This window comes from Culicoides brevitarsis, chromosome 2 (genome assembly GCF_036172545.1).
Source record: "Culicoides brevitarsis isolate CSIRO-B50_1 chromosome 2, AGI_CSIRO_Cbre_v1, whole genome shotgun sequence".
Classification (NCBI taxonomy): domain Eukaryota; kingdom Metazoa; phylum Arthropoda; class Insecta; order Diptera; family Ceratopogonidae; genus Culicoides; species Culicoides brevitarsis.
In genome coordinates, this window is record NC_087086.1 from 30,848,323 (window position 1) to 30,867,919 (window position 19,597).

The following is a 19,597-nucleotide window of genomic DNA, read 5'->3' on the forward strand; positions in this document are numbered from 1 at the left end:
AATATTAAAGAATTTCTTAAAATTCTAAGTTTTGCTAATTTTTCCGAACCCTGATCACAATTCCCCCTATAAAAATGTTGACAATTTCACTCTGTGTTGCAGACTATAACGACATTAATAACGATAAAACTGCACATTAAAGCCACTTATCATCATTTTCTCCTCCTCATTTTTTGCTCTTTGGCCAACTAACAGACTGAATCGTTTTATAAAAGGATGTAAACGTCGGTTGTTGTTGTCATTCGTCAAGCAAACAATTTTATCGCAGTTAATAAGACAATTAAGTTGAAAAACATCATAAACTATATTTAAATTGTTTTTTATGCAAAATTCTAAAATTAAACGAAAAATCATTTTATTAAAGTAAATCCTCGCAAAAATTCCATCCAATAACGGATTAAGCAAAACAAATATCAGTATCAATTAATTTTGCGAGTTTGCATTTGCCGCCGCCGCCACATGCAAATATAAATGGATAATAATTTCTAATTTTCCAGTTCAATCGTTCGGTTTCCGTTTGAAATATTTGATGAAAGAGGAGAGTCTTCTGGAATCCGGTGATAATGATAACAAATTGAATGGAATTTTTTTTCGATAAAAAGCTTATCAATCACATGGCGTCCCGCTTCAACTTCACGCAACTTCCTTGTTCCTCCCAAGTGTTTCCACTATAAATGCCGATGAAGTGTATTTGTTGTGATTCAATTAGTGCGTTGCTGTTGGCTGAACTGGAACAAGTTAATTAATTGAATTATCCCCCCCGAAGTTGAGCAACATGAAACTCGCATTTCTGACATTTATCGCACTCGTTTCCGTGGTTTTTGGGAGTTTTGAATACAATTTCACCGAATCCGATGTCGCTGGTTTGGAAGAAAATCTTTATTTTCGCGGGAAACGTCAACGAGGTAATTTTTTTTTACCTTTTTTAACTTAAAAAAATTGAAAAAAAAAATTTTTTTAGGTGATTATTTCTTGTCAGAAGACTCAAAAAGAGTAATTTTCAAAGAAATGCAACCTGTTGTGAAAGTAACTTACCGTTTCCCGCTAGAACGAAGAAAAATGTTCAAAGAATACATAACGTTCCTTGAAGTTCATGCCTTTCAAGACTCCCATGATGGAGAAGTTACCATCACCGCAGGCGGAATAAATCAAAATTTGATAGTTTTTGAACTTACAGCGAGAAATGTCAAAAGTTTCTTGTCTCATGTGAAAATTTACGGCAAAATGAAATAAAAAAATCAGTATTTTTAGATATTTTCTTTGAATTCGGAGGACATGTCGACATCCCAGGTCATCACATAATAATCAACTTGACTATTGGAGCAACTTTTCCGCTCCAAATAGGTATCAATGTCCTTAATTTTGTTGATAAAAACTTCATGATAGTCGATTCTCGTTAAATCAGTCGCTTCTAAAAGCTTACAAATCCTATTTAGGTCCTCACAATGTTCGAAAATGCTGAAAACTCGTTTCAAATCGAAGTTTCCTCCAATTGACAAGTACAAAGTTTGAATATTTCGGCAATAACGGGCCACATAATCGAAGGATAGTTCAGTAATATCCATTAAAGTAACTCGCAACTCGGTTAATTTCGGAAGTTGAGAGCAAAAAATGCGAATAATCTCATCAGAAGACCCTTGAATGACACTAGATTTGATCTCAAGAACCTCTAATTCAGGAAAATTTTCACAAAATTCGATGATTTTCGACTCAGAAATCTAAAAATATAAAATTTAAGTAGAATTTATGACTAAAAAGTCGTTCTTGATATGGAAATACTCACACGTGCCAACTCAAGTCTGACTTCCTTCAGTTTCCGCTGATGTTTGATAAGTAAATCGAAGACTCCGGTACCGATTGTTGTGTTTAAAATTATTAAACTTGTTAAATTTTTACAATTTTGAAAGAGTTTCTCGTAGCATTCGAGACAACTTTTGTTATTGAAGCCATCAAGGACCAATTTTTGCAGTAACGGAAGCGAAAGTGATCGATGCCCGAAGAAACATTCACTGGATTGATACTGAAATCGGTATTGAGACTTTGATAATTTCAAGTGAAGCTCTTTTAATTCAGTTTGGAGCTCAAATGGACCAAAATTCGTTAAATCCTGGATGAAATCGATGTACAAAACTTGCAAATTTGGGATTTTCTTGCTTGGACAATGATTTGTATCGAGAATAAATTTCTTGAGGTTCGTCACAAAAGGCAGCAGTAACTCCAGAATTTGTATTTTTTCAATTTTTGCTTGTAAAACTTCCAATTTTAGGTCTGAAATGGCTTTCAGCTCGGAAATAATTGACATCCATTCACGTGGAGAAGCTTTAATGACGAGACCTTTAAAGATCGCAGGGTGTTTTTGTAAAATTTTCAAAGAAAATTCATCATTATTGGCGATTGTTTCAATATAAAGTCGTTTGACACGAGGAAATGCTTCCAAAAGTCGATCCAAATCAGCAGAGACGAAATTTTTTACATGCAACTCCCGAACTGAGTCAATTTTTATGTCTTTGAAGAGCTTCTGATGATCCACAGTGAGAACTAATATTTGAAAAAAATGATCCAAAATCGTTGAGAGGTTTAAATTTTCACTTTTGAACGAGGAAATATCAACTTCGGTGACAGTTTTTGCTAAAGTTGACCAAAAATCCATCAGATTTGTACTTTTTTCTGCATAAATTTGGCCGATTTTTAATTTTTCATAATTTTTATAGGCATTTTCGGTCAAAATTTTTGATATTTTGTCCTCTGTCAACACACAAAAGTCCAATTCGAGACTCATTTTTAACAATTTTAGGTCAATTTTAGACTTAAAAGTTGAAATTAAAGCTATTTCAATGCAAATTCCAACAAAAACAGGAAAAAACTGAGAATTTTTATCACGCAACTTCCGTTTGAACGTCAATTTCAAGATTTCTTTGAATCAGAAACAGCAAAAAATGTTCTTGCTTCACTTTATTTCACTCATTCTATAAAAAAAATTAAAATTCTTCATTAAAAGGATAATATTTGTGTTTAAGGCACAATGCGAACGGGATGGTGCGATGATTTTTGTTCAATGAATCCAAATATGCGCAATCCTCTGGTGCCAGAGTGAAATCGAAAATATCAATATTCTGCTTGATTCTTTCACTATTTGCACTTTTTGGGATAGGAACGACGCCCAGCTCTTGTACGAGGTACTTCAAAACTACTTGACCGGATGTTTTTCCGTATTTTTTGCCGATTTCAATGACTTTTTCGTCCATCAATGCTGGCTTTGGTACATTGGCGTCCTTGAATTTTTTAAAATTTTAATAAAGATTTCATAATTTTTTAATATTTTTAAGAAAAACTTACCTTTCCGTAGTTGTGAGGACGTCCCATTGGCGAATATGCTGTCAAAACAATCCCTAAATCTTTACAAAATTTTGTTAATTTTTTTTGGTTCAACTGAATCGAGCACTCGACTTGATTAACGACAGGTTTAATCGTTGCAATTTCCAGCAAACGAGTAATTTGCTTGCTATTAAAGTTCGAAATGCCCAAACTGCGAACTTTTCCGGTTGCCATCAACTTTTCCATGGCTTTCCATGTCTCGATGTAATCCGTATCGCCGTAGCAGAGATTGCCTTCCGCATCTTTAGGCAAGAGATCGCCATCAAAACCACGAAATTCGTAAGCCATTGGCATGTGCATCAAATACAAATCAATATAATCGAGATTCAAGTTCTCCAGGGACTTTTGGAAGGCAGTTTCGACGTGAGCTGGGTCGTGAAACGAGTTCCAAAGCTTTGTAACGACAAAAAGATCCTCTCGTTTGACCGTTCCATCGGCAATTTTCGCTCGGAGTGCTTCACCGACTTCTTTTTCGTTCTCGTAGAAGTAAGCGGTGTCTAAAATTTTTCAATTTTAATATTTTTTTTTTATTTTAGAAGCGAAAACTTACCAAAATGACGATAACCGGCGTCAACTGCGTCTTTTACAGCTTGAACTCCTTCACCTTCCTTCGCCTGTTGAACGAAAAAATGCGGCGAAAAAATTCTTATAAGAAAAAATTCATCAAAAAATTAAAGAATTTCTTACCAAATACGTTCCCAAGCCAAGAACGGGCATTTCAAGGCCATTGTTGAGCTTTACAGTTGGAGCGAGAACCATTTTTATTGCGTGACAAAACTTCTAGAAGCGAAAAATTTAATATTTAATGAAAGAGACTTGAAATTTTCCACAAGTGAATCAAAACAAGAGTGGCACAAACGATGTAGGGTTCGTTCCAATAGGAGAATGTGGCGAATTCGACTGACAGCTGTTACGTTCCTATTAGACACCGAAGTAAATATTAGGTTTGGTCAGTTTTTCTTGTTGAATTCGTTGATTTTAAATAAATTTTCCTTAAAAAAGGTGAGTGTTTTCGAAAATTTTTGAATTTTTAAGGTATTTAATGCTTTAAATCAAAGTTTTTAATGAAAATTTGTTAATCAAAAAAATTTTTAAGCCTATTTTTACCTGAAGACGCCCATTGAGATGCTAAAAAAGGCCTTTTGTGTGGGTAGTAACGCATTTTTTCTTAAAATTAAAGAAAATTTTCCTTCAGTAGCTTAATTTGTAAAAATTTTTCATTGTAAAAAACTAACAGTTAGTCTCTAAAAGTCCTAAATTTACGATTTTCTATCAAAAATTTAAATTTTTTGAAATTTAAAAATTTTTAATGCAAAGCATCCCTCTCTAATTTGTTATTTTTATTACTATCTTGACTTTTTTTCGTCCGCCCGATAACAAAAGTCATCAAAGTTCTTTTAGATAACACTTTTTTTCACTTTTTTCAATGAAACGCTTCCTCAGTAGCATCGCAAAAATGGTTCTCCCTCCCACTGTGAAGTTAAATAATGGACACCAAATGCCGGTAATTGGCTTGGGAACGTATTTGGTGAGCAATTTTCTTGTTAAATAATCACACTTTCAACAAAAATCCATTTTTAGGCCAAAAATAAGGAAGGTGTCGAAGCTGTCAAAGTCGCAGTTGATGCCGGTTATCGTCATTTTGGTAATTTTTCAATTCTGGAATCAGAAATTTTTATTAAAATTAATTTTTTTTAGACACCGCTTACTTCTATGGCAACGAAAAAGAGGTAGGAGAAGGTCTCCGTGCAAAAATCTCCGATGGCACGGTCAAACGAGAAGATCTTTTTGTCGTCACGAAGCTCTGGAATTGCTTCCATGATCCCAAACACGTCGAAACTGCCTTCCAAAAGTCCCTGGAGAACTTAAATCTGGATTATATTGATTTGTATTTGATGCACATGCCAATCGGTTACGAATTTCGTGGATATGAAGAGGATTTGTTCCCCACAGATGCCGAGGGAAATTTGTGCTTCAGCGACGTTGACTATCTCGACACGTGGAAAGCCATGGAAAAGTTGATGGCAACTGGAAAAGTTCGTAGTTTGGGCATTTCCAACTTTAACAGCAAACAAATTACTCGTTTGTTGGAAGTTGCAACTGTGAAACCAGTCACGAACCAAGTCGAGTGCTATTTACAATTGACCCAGAAGAAATTAACGAAATTCTGCAAAGATTTGGACATTGTCATCACAGCTTATTCGCCCATGGGTCGTCCTCATGACTTTGGGACGAATCCAAATATTCCAAAACCGGCGTTGGAGGATGAGCGTGTCAAAGAAATCGCTAAAAAATACGGAAAAACCACGGGACAGGTCATTCTAAAATACTTGATTCAGGAATTAGGAGTCGTTCCTATCCCAAAAAGCTCGAATACGGAAAGAATCAAGCAGAACATTGATATTTTCGATTTCACATTGACACCGGAGGATTGCAAAACGTTGGCTTCGTTGGACAATAATGTCAGAACAAATCCATTTAATTTGTGCAAGAAGCATAAATATTATCCTTTTAATGAGGAATTTTGAAAATTTTATGATTTTGCAGCTTTGAAATATATTTTTTAATAGCTTTTTGCTTGAAAAAATTTGATTTTATGAAAGTTTTTGATTGAAAATTGCGTAAAAAGGCTCAAGGTTATTTTTTAAGCTCATATTATAATTTTTTGAAATCATTTTACGGAAATTTTTTAAGTGCATTGATTAATTTTAATATTGATTGTTCAATAATTTTAAGTTTGATCATGTAAGATAAGGAACGTTCGATAAGATTTTTGTTTATTTTCAGCTTTTTACGCATATATAGTAAAAATTTTCCATTAAATATTCCTATTTTTATTGATTTTAAATAATTTTTATACCAAATTTGTATCTAAAAATTTAAAAAAAAAATAATTTTATTTGAAAATTTTATAGAAAAATTTAAAAAATAAATGAAGCTTTCTTCTTGACGCCGTCCAAAGCGCGCCAAAAAAATTTTTGAACTTCAAAATTGATTTTTAAAGAGATTTTCAGACATTTTCAAGCTCGAAAATTACTTTTTGATAATTTTACAGCCAAAATTATTTATAAAAAACCTAAAAATATCAAGAAAATTAGAAAAATTATAATTTTTTACAAGAATTTTTTACATTTTCTTACATGAATTTCCATTATTTGTTCCCGAAAATTTGAGAATTTTCAAAATTTTGATTTTACCGCTCCTCAAATGCATTTCAGTGCCCTTTCAAGCCCCATTCCATCAACTCCATTATCAACTTTTTGATAAAAAATCATCTCATCGCCTGATAACGAATCTCAATAACAACAAAAATTCAAACTTGCAAAGTCATCACGTCACAAAAAGGCCTCTTCAGTCGAATTCGCATCGTAAACATTTGACGATACCGGCATTTCTACGCTACACAGCTACATTCACACACACTCATAGGCCTCAAATTAAAATAAATAATCTGTCACAACGAATTCACTGTTCAGTTCTTTCTAGACTTGGTCTCGTGCAGCATTTCATCGGATCACTTCCTACTTTTATTTTTAAAGAAAAAATCGCATTTCAAGTAAATTGTGTAAAAAATGGCCTCAAACATCCCCACAGTCAAGTTGAACAATGGCAAGGAGATGCCAATTCTTGGTTTGGGAACATGGAAGGTGAGGAATTTTTATTAATTTTATTTTTTTTAATTTTAATCTACGAACGAGCGGCCTTGAAACTGCGAATAGATGTTAGAATAAAACAATTCCGTAAATAAATATTTGACGTGAATCTGTATTGAGGAAGAATTATTCGCGATGACGACAATTCGAAGCCGGTGTTTTTCCTTTGTTACTCGATGCAACCTACATTTCAATCGATATTTGAATGAAAATCGACAACAATGATACAAAAAAAAACAAATTAGCAAATTTGTTGTGAATAACAATTCGAGTTATTATGTAAAAAGTGTGCCCTTTAAGCGAAGTTATCATTAATCTGACGAGTACTTGTTAGTTGTTGTTGATTTTTAATAAGTTGGATTCATTAAGTGAGCAGACAACGTGAGTCGTGAGTTATTATCTGCACCTTATCATGTATTTTTCAACACGATGATAAGGAATTTTTATTAAAAAATGATATAATAATAGATGGATTTGTAGAAAATTTTAAATTAAGCAATAATTGAGGAAGAAAACAAGTAATTTTTAGCAATTACGGGTTAGAGGTCAACCATAATTTGTGCATTTAATGACCATTGATGACATAATTTATTGAATTTTGACTTGAAATATTCAAGAATTTTTTTTTACTTGAAAAATTTGACAATTTTGAACAAAAAAACTTAATTTAATTCGTTCATTGCCCTCAGAGTGACCAATTTATCGAGTATTTTTCTCTAATTTCATTAAAAATTGTTTGATTTGCACATTTTTATTAACCCTTCTTGCAAATATTAGTGCCCATGATACTGACATGAGCTCAAAAATTTCTGCCAGATCTAATTTTATACGATCCATATTCATTTTCACGCATAATATACAACTTGCAATCGTCACAACTCGGAATAAATTGAATGAAAATTGAAATGTAAAGTGTTAAAGTCGACATGTTTAACAAAAATCCTCTCGCATCGATGTTCAAGTACCCGCACAACGTTAAATATGGTTGATCGATCATTGTGTCGATGGCTATTCGTTCAATCTAAAAGATAATTTTTAAAAAATTTAGTCTTTAATATGAGAAAAAATGGAAATTTACCTTATTTCGAAATTTTTGACAATGCCGCGAAGCGAGATATCCTGTTTGTAACATTCGAATCGTCACTAATTTCTTCTAAAATGTTAAAAAGAAACAAATTTTAGTTATTTTTCTTTCAAAAAAATAAAAACTTACCATATCAATACACAATTGCGCCCCATAAAAAAGCACAAATTTGATGAAAACTTTCGGAACAAATGCTGGCCAGTAGAGAAATTCATTCAAATTGATCATTTTGAAGATAAACCAGTACAAATCCGCAAACAAGTGATACGAATCCTGAATTATGTACATCGTCAATGCCAATCTAAAAGTTTTCATCAGTAAATCCACCAAATCTTCCAGTTTTCGGTAAGCTTGTTCCAACGCCATTAAAATTCTCAGTTGATCTCTTTCAGTTTTCTTGTAAATTGTCGCAAGCTCCTTCAGAATAGCTTCCAAATAAATCACGAGCATCGTCAAATAATAGATTACGAAGCTAACTGACATATATTTGATGGCTTGTGGATAAATAAAGGCGAAAAAGAAGCGTCTGGCTTGTCTATGAACGTAATGATTGCTGATGACGATTATTTCGCAAGCTGTGTAAAGAGTTACGAACACCATGAAAAATGTTGAGAACCTTTTATGTGCTTTTCGTTTCACCAAACAGACTTTAATTCCGATTTCTTTGAAAATTTCATCGATTTCTTTCCATGCGACGTCGATTTTTTCATAATTTCGTGATTTCCATAGAACTTCTAGAATGTTCCATATGAGAAAGGAAAATAAACTGACGAGTTTCAAGTAGTCCGCAGCATATCCCATGTCATTCAATTGTGAAATGATGTCATTGCGATAATAGATCAAAATGGTTCCAAGCACTGAACAGATCGTCATGTGCAAAAGAATGAATTTTAATGCCCATAAACGATGAAAAGATCGTCGATGAGAAAAATCTCCAGGTCTTAGCCCGAAATAATAAAAAACTTTTTCAACTGAACAGCGGAACATTTTGCAAGAGACTGAAAAAAGTGGAATTTTACTCGAAAAAAAGGATTCAATTAATTAGAATTAAATAATGAAAAAATAATGAGATCGTTTAAGCTTCATTTGTTAGCACTTCATCACTCGTGAATGATGGACATTATCTAAATCAACAAATAAAAAAATTATTAGAATCGGGTTTCAAGGATTTTAAAGGCTTCCGATGAAAAATTGATGCCCATCAATTTCTTTATAAGAGAAATTATTTAATTTATTTAAAAAATGACAACTAACATTTAAAAAAATGAGATTCAAAGTAAAATACTTAGAATCGGAAATATCTAAAAGTATTCTTAAGAAGCTAAAAAATTCAAATTCAAATTTGGACCCGTAAGCTTCGTTCTACCTGAATATGCGGAAATAGTAAAATGGCTCTAAAAAGTTTTGTTATTAATGTTACAGTATTTAATACAGAATTGAAGCATCTTCCATGTTTCGGTTTGTCGTGCTTGATTAGCGCAAGATAATTAATTGACACATTCGTTTATTCACTGTTTCGTGGCTCCTCATCAATCGTTGACCATTTGCTTCATTTGACAAAATGAAATATCCAGAGACAAATTCAAATAGTTAAAGATTGGTCCTTAAAAATTTCTTCCATTTCTTATTCTATGCTCATATTCATGTTCGTACATGATATAGAATTTGCAATCGTCACAGCTCGGGATAAATTGAATGAAAATTGAAATGTAAAGTGTTAAAGTCGACATGTTTAACAAAAATCCTCTTGCATCTATGTTCAAGTATCCGCACAACGTGAAATATGGTTGATCGATCATTGTGTCGATAGCCAAACGTTCAATCTGTAAGAAAAAAAATATTAAATTTCATCAAAAATCATTTAAAAATAGAAAAAGTACTTAAATTTTACCTTATTTCGGAGCTTCTTACACCTGCGTGATGCAATATATCCCGTTTGTAACATCCGAATGGCTACTAATTTCTTCTAAAATATTAAAAAGTTAAAAATTTAAGTAATTTTTTGTTTAAAAATTAAAACTTACCATATTAATACACAATTGAGCCCCATAAAAAAGTGTAAATTTGATAAAAACTTTCGGCAAAAAAGATGGCCAATACACAAATCCACTAAAATTCATCATTTTAAAAACCAGCCAATACAAATCCGCAAACAAGTGATACGAATCTTGAAAAATGTACAATGTCAATGATATTTTAAAGGTTTTCAATATTAAATCCAACAAATCCTCCAATTTCCTGTAAACTTGCTCCAGCTTTATCAATATTCTCAGTTGATCTCTTCCAGATTTTTTATAAAGTGTTGAAAGTTCTTTCAAGATGGCTTCCAAATAAATCAAGATCATCGTCAAATAATAAATAACGAAGCTAACTGAGACATTTTTAACGACTTGCGGATAAATAAAAGCTGAAAAGAAGCGTCTTGCTTGTCGGTAAGCATAATGATTGATGATGACACTTCCCTCGCAAGTTGAGTAAAGAATTGCTGACATTACAAAAAACGTTGAGAATCGTTTATTTATTTTAAGTTTCAAAAAATCCACTTTGATACCGATTGATTTGAAAATTTCATCAATTTCGCTCCATGAAGCATCGATTTTTTCGTAATTTTGAGCTTTCCATAAAACTTCAAAAATATCCCACAGTAGCAACGAAAATAAACTGACAAGTTTTAGACAATCCGTAACGTATCCCAAGTTATTGAGTTGGGAAACGATGTCATTGCGATAATAGATCAAAAAAGCTCCAAGCACTGAACAGATCGTCAAATGGAAAAGAGTGAACTTTAATGCCCAAAAACGATTAAAGAAGCTTAGATGGGAAAAAGCAGCAGGTTTCAGGCCAAAATAATAAAAAACTTTTTCAACTGAACAGTGGAACATTTTACGACTGACTGAAAAGTAAAAAAAAAATATTTAATTGAAAACATAATTTAATTAATTAAAAAAGAAAAAGCAATTAATACGTTAAAGCATCATTTATTGCACTTCCTCACTCGTGAATAAATTGAATGAAAATTACAATTTTCATCAGAATGATGGACATTATCTATAAAAAAAAAATAATTAAAAACTGTTTTAAAGGAATCAATGAAAAAATGCGCTTTATGGGCTTCTTTCTGTGTCTTTACGAAAGAGCTGAAAAGTTAAATATAACTTGAAAAAGCTTTGGAAAATGCAAAACTCAATTTTATAGAAGAGCTGAGACGAAAAAAAGACAAATTTTTTAAATCTGAGAAATTATTAAAAAGCTGAAAGATTTAAAACAAAAATTTGAGATAAATTTCTGAAATCTGAAAATATTTAAAAAAAAAACTGGAAAAATGAAAATTAATGAATGAGCTTCAACTAAAATTTTAAGTATATGACACGCAAAATATCCTAAATTAGAAATAATTTGACAATTTTCTGAGAAAACATTTAATCAAAGTATAAATTGCTTTGGGATTTCTTTTTTGATTTCTATTTGATTCAAAGAAAAAATCAATAGCTACCGAATTTTGCGTTGAATTAAATAATTTCTATCATTTTTCGTCAAATTTTCATTCAAGCAAGATGTACATTCAAATTTTTATCGTATTTTTACTTGTTCTTACAGTAAATGCTATAATTCTAAATGGCAAATGTCCTTCTTTGGACTCCCCAAAACTCACAAATATCGACAAACCTGAAATTTTTCAAAAACATTTTAATTCCAACAACTTTAAAATGCAAATATTTGGATATCTGCCAGATTCTCCAGATCTGAATATTTGGAAATCTTGTCATAAAGACGAAGCAAAATTTCAAGGCCTGATCACGTGCAATGCAAAAATAATAGAATTTACATTTGTGATGGCGGAAAATCAAAATTATAACGGAAATGGATATGGATTTACTGAAAATTTTGCATTTTCTTTTAAAATCCAAAAAGTGCAAAATGATGAATTTAAAAGTCAAAATTCATTAGGAGTTGTCGGTATAAAATATTTTAAAAACGAAATTGGCGAATATCTTTTGATCCATTTTTGCCAACAGATGAAAAGAACAGATATTTTTTATCTTGAATTTTGGTTTTTATCGAATAGAAATTCAATTGAAATGTGGAAATTAATGCTTAGTGACACAGGACTTGGACAATTACCGAATATCACGGAAAATGTTATTTTTGGAAAAAGTGAAAAAATTAAAATTTTGAACAGCGAAAGGAATGAACCCTTTTCTGAAGGTTCGGAAAAAATTTTTGAAGATATAGAAAATGCTGAAAAAATATTAGAAAATAAAATAGAAGACAAAGGCGTTAATCACAATGATTTACGAATTCTTTCAACATACATGAATGTTTGTGTAGGAGTTGGTTTGATAATTTTGTTGTTTCTGATTTTGTTGCAATTGAGCAGTTATTTCATTAGAAGTAATCGAGTTTCACCCTAAATTTACGTGATTTATAAAATAAATTGAATTAAATCTGATTTTTTTTTATAATTTTTCTTAACACAAATTTTTAAATCAAAATTTAAATTTTAAATATTAAAAAAAAAATCTTTCTTAATTTTTTTCAATATTAAAAAAATATAGGAAAAAATAAAATTCATTATTTTAAAACAGACTAAAAATTAAAGAAATTTAATCCAAAATGATTTCAATTTTTTAAAAGTAAAAAAATTTTATGAAAATTTACATTGAATTTTTGTCAAAACTAAAATTTTTTAATAATTAAAAATTTTCTTTTTAAGGAAACACTTGGCATTAATTGTGAACACAAATTTTTATTTTCTCGTAAAATTAAAGCTAAAAAATCAAATTTTATCAAATAAAAGTTTAAATTTTAAACTACCATTTCAAAAAAGTCATAAAGCCAAGTCCCAATTTTTGCTTAATTTTTGTCCGAAAATATAATTCTCAGGCAAAAATAAAAATTCATTAATTTTTTTTTTACCAAAACAGACTAAAAATTTAAGAAATTTAAACCGAAATTCTTATTTCGCTCTTTTTAAAAAGTTAATTTGAAAATTTTATGAAAATTCAATTACTTTGTCTTATAAATCTGAAAATTTTTAATAATCGAAATGCGCTTTAGTTGGTTTTAATTAAAAAATTTTCTTACTTTAAGGAAACACTTGGCATTAATTGTGATGAATCCAAACAAATTCAAGTTATCTTTTTCGTAAAGTTGATTAATCCGAGTCGTATTTAACTAAAAAAATCAAATTTTATTTTATTAAAAGACAAATTTCAATTTTACTCACCATCAGTTCAAGCTTTTTTTCCTTTTTAAAAGTCATAAAGCCAAGTCCCAATAATTTTGTAATCATAAGTTGGTTCTAAAAATAAAAAAAAAATTTCAAACAAAAAATTCTTAAAATTTTTTAAAATCTCACCAAATTAATAAACAACTGCCCATGATAAAAAACTTGAAAAAACAAAAATGCCTTCAACAACGAAACTGTCCAAAACATCGTGTGTCCTCCAGTGACCCAACAAAAAATTATCCAATAAAAATCGGTGAATAAATGAAAGGATTCTTGATAAATGTAAGCCACAAGTGAATATTTGACAGTTTCCATCGTCAACGTAAAAAAATCATCCAAACTCCTTTGAATTTGAAACATTTTCATCAATTTTCTCACTGAAATCGCCTCGTTTTGATGAAAAACTTTATGAGCACTTTCCAAATAAATCAACAACTTCGTCATATAGAATAGAACTTGAAAGGGTCTCAAAAATTTCAATAATTGTGGATAAAAAACGAAATACAGAAACGAAAGTGTTCTCGGTTCAAGCAAATTTTCAATGATGGCATATGCATTAACGACGACATAAACCGTGAAAAAAGTAACACAAAGCACGAGAAATCGCTTTTTAATTTTAGATCGCAGCTCAAAGACGTCAATGTTCAATTCTTTCAGTAATTTTTCAATTTCCTCCAATTTTTCGTCCATTTTAAAATAATTTTGATAATTAAAAATTACTTCCGAGTACACGACACTCGCATACATAAACAAACTGACAACTTTTAGCGCATCTTGTGCCGTTCCCAAATGATTAAAATGCGCCAAAACTGTTTTATGTCGAAATTTAATCCAAACAGCGATCGGAATGTGGATCAAAATTTGCAGAAAAGTCCATTTCAGGGACAAAATTTTGTCTTTTGCTGTCACGACAGGGTAGCAAGTCTTCGGTTTGAAGCCCAAAATGTGAAAAATTGTCTCAATGTAGCAGAATAAGGGACCTTCCTTCGGTTGTTGGAGAGAAGCCATGTTGACTGATGAAGCCAAATGACAGAAAATGACTGATTAGTGCAATTTCCAAGCAATTTCATTAAAGAAATTGAAGTTTTTTTTAAATTTTCATCATTGATTGGTCTCATTATATTGAATGAATTGCACTACAATGACAATTTTCATTAAAATTATTGATATTATTCGATAAAATTGCTCCGTGGTGATGGTTAACAGGTCAAAAATGCTCAAAAATGGAGTATTGAGTTGATGTTTGAAGAAAATTCGGTTGATCTGAAAAAAAAATTAAAGTTTTTATAAAATATTTGAAGAAATTCATTCGATTTAATGAAATTTTTGGTCAAATTTTCACCATTTTGACTAAATTTCTTCAATAAATCGAATATTTTTCCTTAAAAATGAAACTTACTCGACCTTCAACCTTTTTATTCCTCTTAAAACAATCAAACTGACGCCTTTGAAGCTTGCAAATCAACATTTTCATCTGAAATTCATTCAAAAAATCAATTAAAAACCCAAAAAAAGTCAATTTCTTACCAAATTCTCACAAAGTTGTCCATTATAGAAAACTTGAAACATCAACCACAACTTCAAAAACATGATGACCCAGAAGTAAGTCGTTCCTCGCATCATTAACGTTGTCAAAAGCCAATAACAGTCGAAAAATATCTGAAAAGCTTCTTCAAAAACGTAACAAACGAACGAAATTCTGGATGTTTCAACTACTGATTTCAGTAATTTTTTTGACTTTTCATAACAAGTTATTAATTCTAAAAAAATTTTTTTTGAACAATTATCAATTTTTTCATCGAGACTTTCGAAAATGACCAAAATTTGCGTAATTTGGTACAAAAAATGAAATTGCTTCAAATAATTCAAGATTTGAGCAAACAATGTTAGCGCTATAAATTTCAATCCTTGCGGATTTTGTAAATTTTCAACAACAAAAGTTGCTTTGAAAGCTGAATGCAGCACGAAAAACGGCAAAAATTTAATAAGAAATCGTTTTTTAATTTTTTTACGCAAAATAATCAGGTTTAAACCAAATTTTTGAAGGTTTTTTTCGATTTCTGTCAATAATTTTTCACGATTTTCATAATTTTGGGTCTTCAGTAGTACTTCAATGTACGTAACGATGATGTAAAAGAAGAAAAATGTAATTTTTCCAACATCGGCGGCAGTTCCCAGTTCACTTTGTTGCGACAAAACGATTTTTTTGTGATTAAACATATAAAGTGCGATACAAATGTTCACGATTAAATTGAAAAAAGTCCATTTCGAGACGAAAAATTGTCCATTTTTGCATCGTGGCTCATATCCGGCGAAATAAAATAACAACTGAATGCCAAAAAAGTCCTCGTTTCTCGACATTTTTCATTAAACTGAGTACTTTTCATCAAGAATCACTTAATTTTATTAAAAAAATTTTTCTTTTCAGTCGAAGCCCGGTGAGGTGACACAAGCTGTGAAGGATGCCATTGACGCTGGTTATCGTCACATCGATTGCGCGCACGTCTACCAGAACGAAAATGAGGTTGGCGAAGGAATTGCCGCCAAAATTGCCGATGGAACGGTCAAACGTGAGGATTTGTTTGTCGTCTCGAAGCTTTGGAACACGATGCATCGCCCGGATTTGGTTCGTCCCGCCTTGGAAGCTACTTTGAAACACTTGAAACTTGCCTATTTGGACATTTATTTGATTCACTGGCCCATGGCTTACAAGGAAGATGGCGAACTTTTCCCCACATCTGCTGACGGAAAAGTTTTGTACTCCGACGTTGACTTTGTCGACACCTGGAAAGAGATGGAAAAGTGCGTTGAAGCCGGTTTGACCAAAAGTATCGGTGTTTCCAACTTTAATTCGAAGCAACTTGAACGTCTTTTGAGTTCATGCAAAATTAAGCCGGTAACCAATCAAGTTGAGTGTCACCCATATTTGCCACAAAATAAGTTGGCAGCTCATCACAAAGCTCTCGGAGTCGTTTTGACGGCATATTCGCCTCTTGGATCGCCTGATCGCCCATGGGCCACTGCTGATGACCCAAAATTGCTCGATGAGCCCCGCTTGAAGGCAATTGCCGACAAATACAAGAAAGAACCCGCCCAAATTTTGATCCGCTACCAAATCGAGAAGGGAAATGTCGTTATTCCGAAATCTGTGACAAAATCCCGCATCATCTCGAACAAGGATGTGTTCGATTTTAAATTAACTCCAGAGGATGTGGCTTCAATTGACTCGTTTGACTGCAACGGGCGCTTTGTACCGTTGACAAAGTAAGTTTTTCAAAGCTTTTTATTGAATTTTGGGATTTTTCATAATTTTTGGAATCGTTTTCAGTGTCAATGATCATAAAGATTACCCATTCAACATTGAATTTTAAAGAAATTCTTGTAAATTTGAATCGAATGCAACCAACATGGGCGGTAATTCATTAAAAAAATGTAAATAACTTCCCTCATTTACTAATAGATTGACTCGTAATTTGATGTTTGTCTCTGTCAAGTCATTGTTTGCATAATTTATTTATCGATTTATCATTTATGGCATTTTTGAATTGCTTTGATAACATAAATTGCATGTCTTAATCGATTTATCAGCAGATAAAAATAGTTCAGGGCTTGTTTGAAGTTGATTGTAGTTGAGTTTTTGTACTAATTTTAACTGAAAATGTAAAAAAATCACTAAATTTGCATGTAATTAAATTTTTTTATTCAAATTTTTTGCATTAAAAAGGATATTTTTTTAAAGATATTTTGAAATTTAAAAAAAAATATTCGAATTTTAAAAAATTTAAATTTAAAAAATTAAAAGTTTTACTCAAAATTTTAAAAATTATGAAACTTTAAAAAAAATTACTAATAATTTTAAAAATTTGACTCAAAATTTATAAAAATTGATTCAAAATTAAAAAAAAAAAAAGTTTCTCAACATTTTAAAAATTTAAAATTTTTAAATAAGGCCGCTCCAAAAATTTTAAAAATTTTTGAAATAAATTTTTTAAAATTTGAAATACTTTTTTTCATACAAAAGTATTTCAATTTTTTTTTATAATTCTTGATTTTTAATCTATATTTTTGTTGTTTTCAGTTTTTCATATTGATATTTGTGTATTAAAAATTGATTTAAAAAATTTTTAATTAAAATTGAAAAAAAAAAAATTTTAAAAAAAAAATTTCAAAATTTTTTTGAAAACAAAAATTCAATAATTTTTTATTACATATAATTATTTTTAAAAGAAAATTTTATGTTAAAATACGATTTTTAATACAAAAATTACTAAAAATTAAAAATTTTCTTGAAAATTTTATGAAAAATTATGGAAATACACCAAAAATCGGTAATTTTTTATGAAATTTTTAACTTTTTTTTTTATTTTGCCCCATTGGATTTTCCGAATATATAATGGAGCATTACAAAACTTTTTTTATTTGGAGCAAATTTGTTAAAATTTTTTTAAAATTATTTTTAAAAATTAAAAAATTTTAATTGAAAATTCATCAAAAAATTTCATAAAATCAGTACTTTGCATGTCAATTTAAAGAATTTTCATACAAATTTGTAGAAAATCTGTCAAATGTTTATATGTTTGCATGTGAAATGAGTCAATTTTTGCTAAAAATCATTAAATTTCGTATATCTAATAATTTTTTATATCATTTTCAGCGTCAAGGATCACAAATATCATCCATTCGCCAATACAGAATTCTAAAACTTTTAAAAAGTTTTTATGATTTCTGATTAAATTTTGAAATTAACATAAAAATGAATGAATAAACGTACAATACAACTAAAAATTTTGTAATTTTCCTTAAAATTTTACTGAAAAAGGCTTCATTTGAACTAAATTTAATAAAAAAATTTTTTTCAGTTTCATTTTTTATTAAAATCTCGGGAAAATTTCCTACTTTCAGGACATGGAACGACAAAAAATGCTTGAAACCGCAAAAATTTTAGATGTAAAGCTCAAAATCGATTCTCGCTGACGTATAAAACTGCTTTTTATCGCTGCCCTCTTCGATTTTCCTCACAAAAACTGGTTCCTTAAACTTTCCGCCTTCCACAAACTTTTGCATCTGCTCCGACGTGAAAGGTCCATGGATTTTTTCGTCATCCAGCGTCACTTTGTACTCCCACATTTGCACATCCGAATCCGGTTTCGACTCGTTTTCATCATTTTTCGTCGATGTCGAAGGCTGACTTGGACCTGGTTGATCTGAAACTCCAATTTTTTGCTGTTCTTTCGTGTCAAAGTCATCGGCATACATATCCAACTCGTCCTCTTTTACGATATTTGGATTACTTCGTGCTTGTTTAAGTTCCAAATCCTTAATTTTTTGTGCGATTGTCTCGAAAGTTTCTTCGTACACGTTCATGTTTCCCGTTCGCGTGAGGATTTCATCGCAAAAACCCGTCATTTTTGTGACAGTTTCGGCATTTTCATCGACAATTCCTTGTTTTTTGAGTTTCCAACGTTGCGCTGTCGTGAGTTTTTTGTTGCCGCCCAAGCGTTGGAGCGTTTTTTTGACCGTTTCGCGCGGCTTCATCAACTGATGGATGCTTTTGTAGGTGTCAACGAGACTAAATGCTTGTGCTTTTGCCTCTTCTTCCTCGTCTGTGGAGCTTTCCGCTTCGGAATCCGGCAATCCAGCGGCATTGTACTTTTGTTTGTAGTTGGAATCTTTTTTAATTTTCACCCAATCGATGTTATCGAGCCAGTTATCGGTGATATCCTTCTCTTTATTCCATTGGTAATGCCCGTCGCCATCAAAATGCCCTTCCTGGAGTTCTTCTTTCATGTTAAATGGAGTAATTTTCACTTCGTCGTCGGAATCAACACGTGCATCGCCATCTTCTTCGCCTTCAATGTCGTTCTCGTTCAAGCGATTTTGTCTAAAAAATGAAAAATCATGAAAATTTGTAAAAAAAATTAAATTAAAAACTTACTGTTCCTCTTCGACATCGCCGTCTTCTTCATCAGAATCCAAAGTGTGTCCCTTTCCAAACTCAGATTTGAATTGTTTGTCTGTTGGATCGACCGAGCTCCCATCATGTTTGCGTTTGTACATGATTTTTTAAATAATTTAGCAACTTTTTTGAAAGAAAACAAGATTTTTCTCCGAAAAGTGTGCCGAAAATGTTTGTCAACAAAACGTTTGACATTCGTTGTCAAAAAAAGTGAAAAGGGATTGCAAATCAATGTTCGAGATTCTGCTCGAGCAAAATTTTTTTTACTAATTTTTCGAATTTTAACATGAATTTCACTT

General features: G+C 31.1%; 5 protein-coding genes across 10 annotated transcripts; 2 read left to right on the top strand and 3 right to left on the bottom strand.

Moving 5' to 3' along the window:
• Positions 1-2,937: 2,937 nt before the first annotated feature.
• LOC134830176 (aldo-keto reductase family 1 member B1-like) lies at positions 2,938-4,229 on the bottom strand. Its single transcript, XM_063843567.1, has 4 exons — positions 4,063-4,229; positions 3,926-3,989; positions 3,337-3,872; positions 2,938-3,272 (listed from the first exon to the last, which is right to left on the bottom strand). The coding sequence occupies exons 1-4, from the start codon at positions 4,132-4,134 to the stop codon at positions 2,979-2,981; spliced, it is 966 nt and encodes a 321-aa protein (XP_063699637.1). The 5' UTR covers positions 4,135-4,229; the 3' UTR covers positions 2,938-2,978.
• A 39-nt stretch (positions 4,230-4,268) lies between these two features.
• On the top strand, positions 4,269-5,973 carry LOC134830246 (1,5-anhydro-D-fructose reductase-like). 5 transcript variants are annotated; one of them, XM_063843664.1, is made up of 5 exons: positions 4,316-4,377; positions 4,472-4,521; positions 4,819-4,903; positions 4,957-5,020; positions 5,074-5,973. In XM_063843664.1, the coding sequence occupies exons 3-5, from the start codon at positions 4,832-4,834 to the stop codon at positions 5,901-5,903; spliced, it is 966 nt and encodes a 321-aa protein (XP_063699734.1). In that variant the 5' UTR covers positions 4,316-4,377; positions 4,472-4,521; positions 4,819-4,831; the 3' UTR covers positions 5,904-5,973. The 5 variants fall into 5 exon arrangements, with proteins under 5 accessions (XP_063699732.1, XP_063699733.1, XP_063699734.1 ...); XM_063843662.1 differs by lacking the exon at positions 4,472-4,521 and having other exon boundaries at positions 4,269-4,377; positions 4,822-4,903; XM_063843663.1 differs by lacking the exon at positions 4,472-4,521 and having other exon boundaries at positions 4,294-4,377.
• Positions 5,974-6,839: 866 nt separating this feature from the next.
• Positions 6,840-18,127, top strand: LOC134829429 (aldo-keto reductase family 1 member B1-like). 2 transcript variants are annotated; one of them, XR_010161917.1, is made up of 4 exons: positions 6,840-7,022; positions 15,771-16,606; positions 16,671-16,774; positions 17,997-18,127. XR_010161917.1 is itself a non-coding variant. In XM_063842488.1 (3 exons), exons 1-3 carry the CDS (start codon positions 6,948-6,950, stop codon positions 18,040-18,042), a joined length of 957 nt encoding a protein of 318 aa, XP_063698558.1. In that variant the 5' UTR covers positions 6,842-6,947; the 3' UTR covers positions 18,043-18,127. The 2 variants fall into 2 exon arrangements, 1 of the variants encoding a protein (XP_063698558.1); XM_063842488.1 differs by lacking the exon at positions 16,671-16,774 and having other exon boundaries at positions 6,842-7,022.
• LOC134829430 (uncharacterized) lies at positions 7,562-8,620 on the bottom strand. The gene is made up of 3 exons (XM_063842491.1): positions 8,242-8,620; positions 8,107-8,181; positions 7,562-8,049 (listed from the first exon to the last, which is right to left on the bottom strand). Exons 1-3 carry the CDS (start codon positions 8,593-8,595, stop codon positions 7,828-7,830), a joined length of 651 nt encoding a protein of 216 aa, XP_063698561.1. The 5' UTR covers positions 8,596-8,620; the 3' UTR covers positions 7,562-7,827.
• Positions 18,128-18,213: 86 nt separating the features above from the next.
• On the bottom strand, positions 18,214-19,467 carry LOC134830771 (CD2 antigen cytoplasmic tail-binding protein 2 homolog). The gene is made up of 2 exons (XM_063844348.1): positions 19,278-19,467; positions 18,214-19,223 (listed from the first exon to the last, which is right to left on the bottom strand). Exons 1-2 carry the CDS (start codon positions 19,397-19,399, stop codon positions 18,284-18,286), a joined length of 1,062 nt encoding a protein of 353 aa, XP_063700418.1. The 5' UTR covers positions 19,400-19,467; the 3' UTR covers positions 18,214-18,283.
• Positions 19,468-19,597: the final 130 nt, after the last annotated feature.

Bases quoted from the DNA above. Each gene is read 5' to 3' on its own strand.
- LOC134830771 (XM_063844348.1), bottom strand. From the start codon at position 19,399: ATGTACAAACGCAAACATGATGGGAGCTCGGTCGATCCAACAGACAAA. The intron at 19,224-19,277 runs GTAAGTTTTTAA...TTCATTTTTTAG, and splicing joins GGCGATGTCGAAGAGGAACA to ACAAAATCGCTTGAACGAGA.
- LOC134829430 (XM_063842491.1), bottom strand. From the start codon at position 8,595: ATGTCAGTTAGCTTCGTAATCTATTATTTGACGATGCTCGTGATTTAT. The intron at 8,182-8,241 runs GTAAGTTTTTAT...TTAACATTTTAG, and splicing joins CGCAATTGTGTATTGATATG to AAGAAATTAGTGACGATTCG. The intron at 8,050-8,106 runs GTAAATTTCCAT...ATTATCTTTTAG, and splicing joins GTCAAAAATTTCGAAATAAG to ATTGAACGAATAGCCATCGA.
- LOC134829429 (XM_063842488.1), top strand. From the start codon at position 6,948: ATGGCCTCAAACATCCCCACAGTCAAGTTGAACAATGGCAAGGAGATG. The intron at 7,023-15,770 runs GTGAGGAATTTT...TTTTCTTTTCAG, and splicing joins TTGGTTTGGGAACATGGAAG to TCGAAGCCCGGTGAGGTGAC. The intron at 16,607-17,996 runs GTAAGTTTTTCA...TATCATTTTCAG, and splicing joins CGCTTTGTACCGTTGACAAA to CGTCAAGGATCACAAATATC.
- LOC134830176 (XM_063843567.1), bottom strand. From the start codon at position 4,134: ATGGTTCTCGCTCCAACTGTAAAGCTCAACAATGGCCTTGAAATGCCC. The intron at 3,873-3,925 runs GTAAGTTTTCGC...GAAAAATTTTAG, and splicing joins CGCCGGTTATCGTCATTTTG to ACACCGCTTACTTCTACGAG. The intron at 3,273-3,336 runs GTAAGTTTTTCT...AAAAAATTCAAG, and splicing joins GTCCTCACAACTACGGAAAG to GACGCCAATGTACCAAAGCC.
- LOC134830246 (XM_063843661.1), top strand. From the start codon at position 4,802: ATGAAACGCTTCCTCAGTAGCATCGCAAAAATGGTTCTCCCTCCCACT. The intron at 4,904-4,956 runs GTGAGCAATTTT...ATCCATTTTTAG, and splicing joins TTGGCTTGGGAACGTATTTG to GCCAAAAATAAGGAAGGTGT. The intron at 5,021-5,073 runs GTAATTTTTCAA...AATTTTTTTTAG, and splicing joins TGCCGGTTATCGTCATTTTG to ACACCGCTTACTTCTATGGC.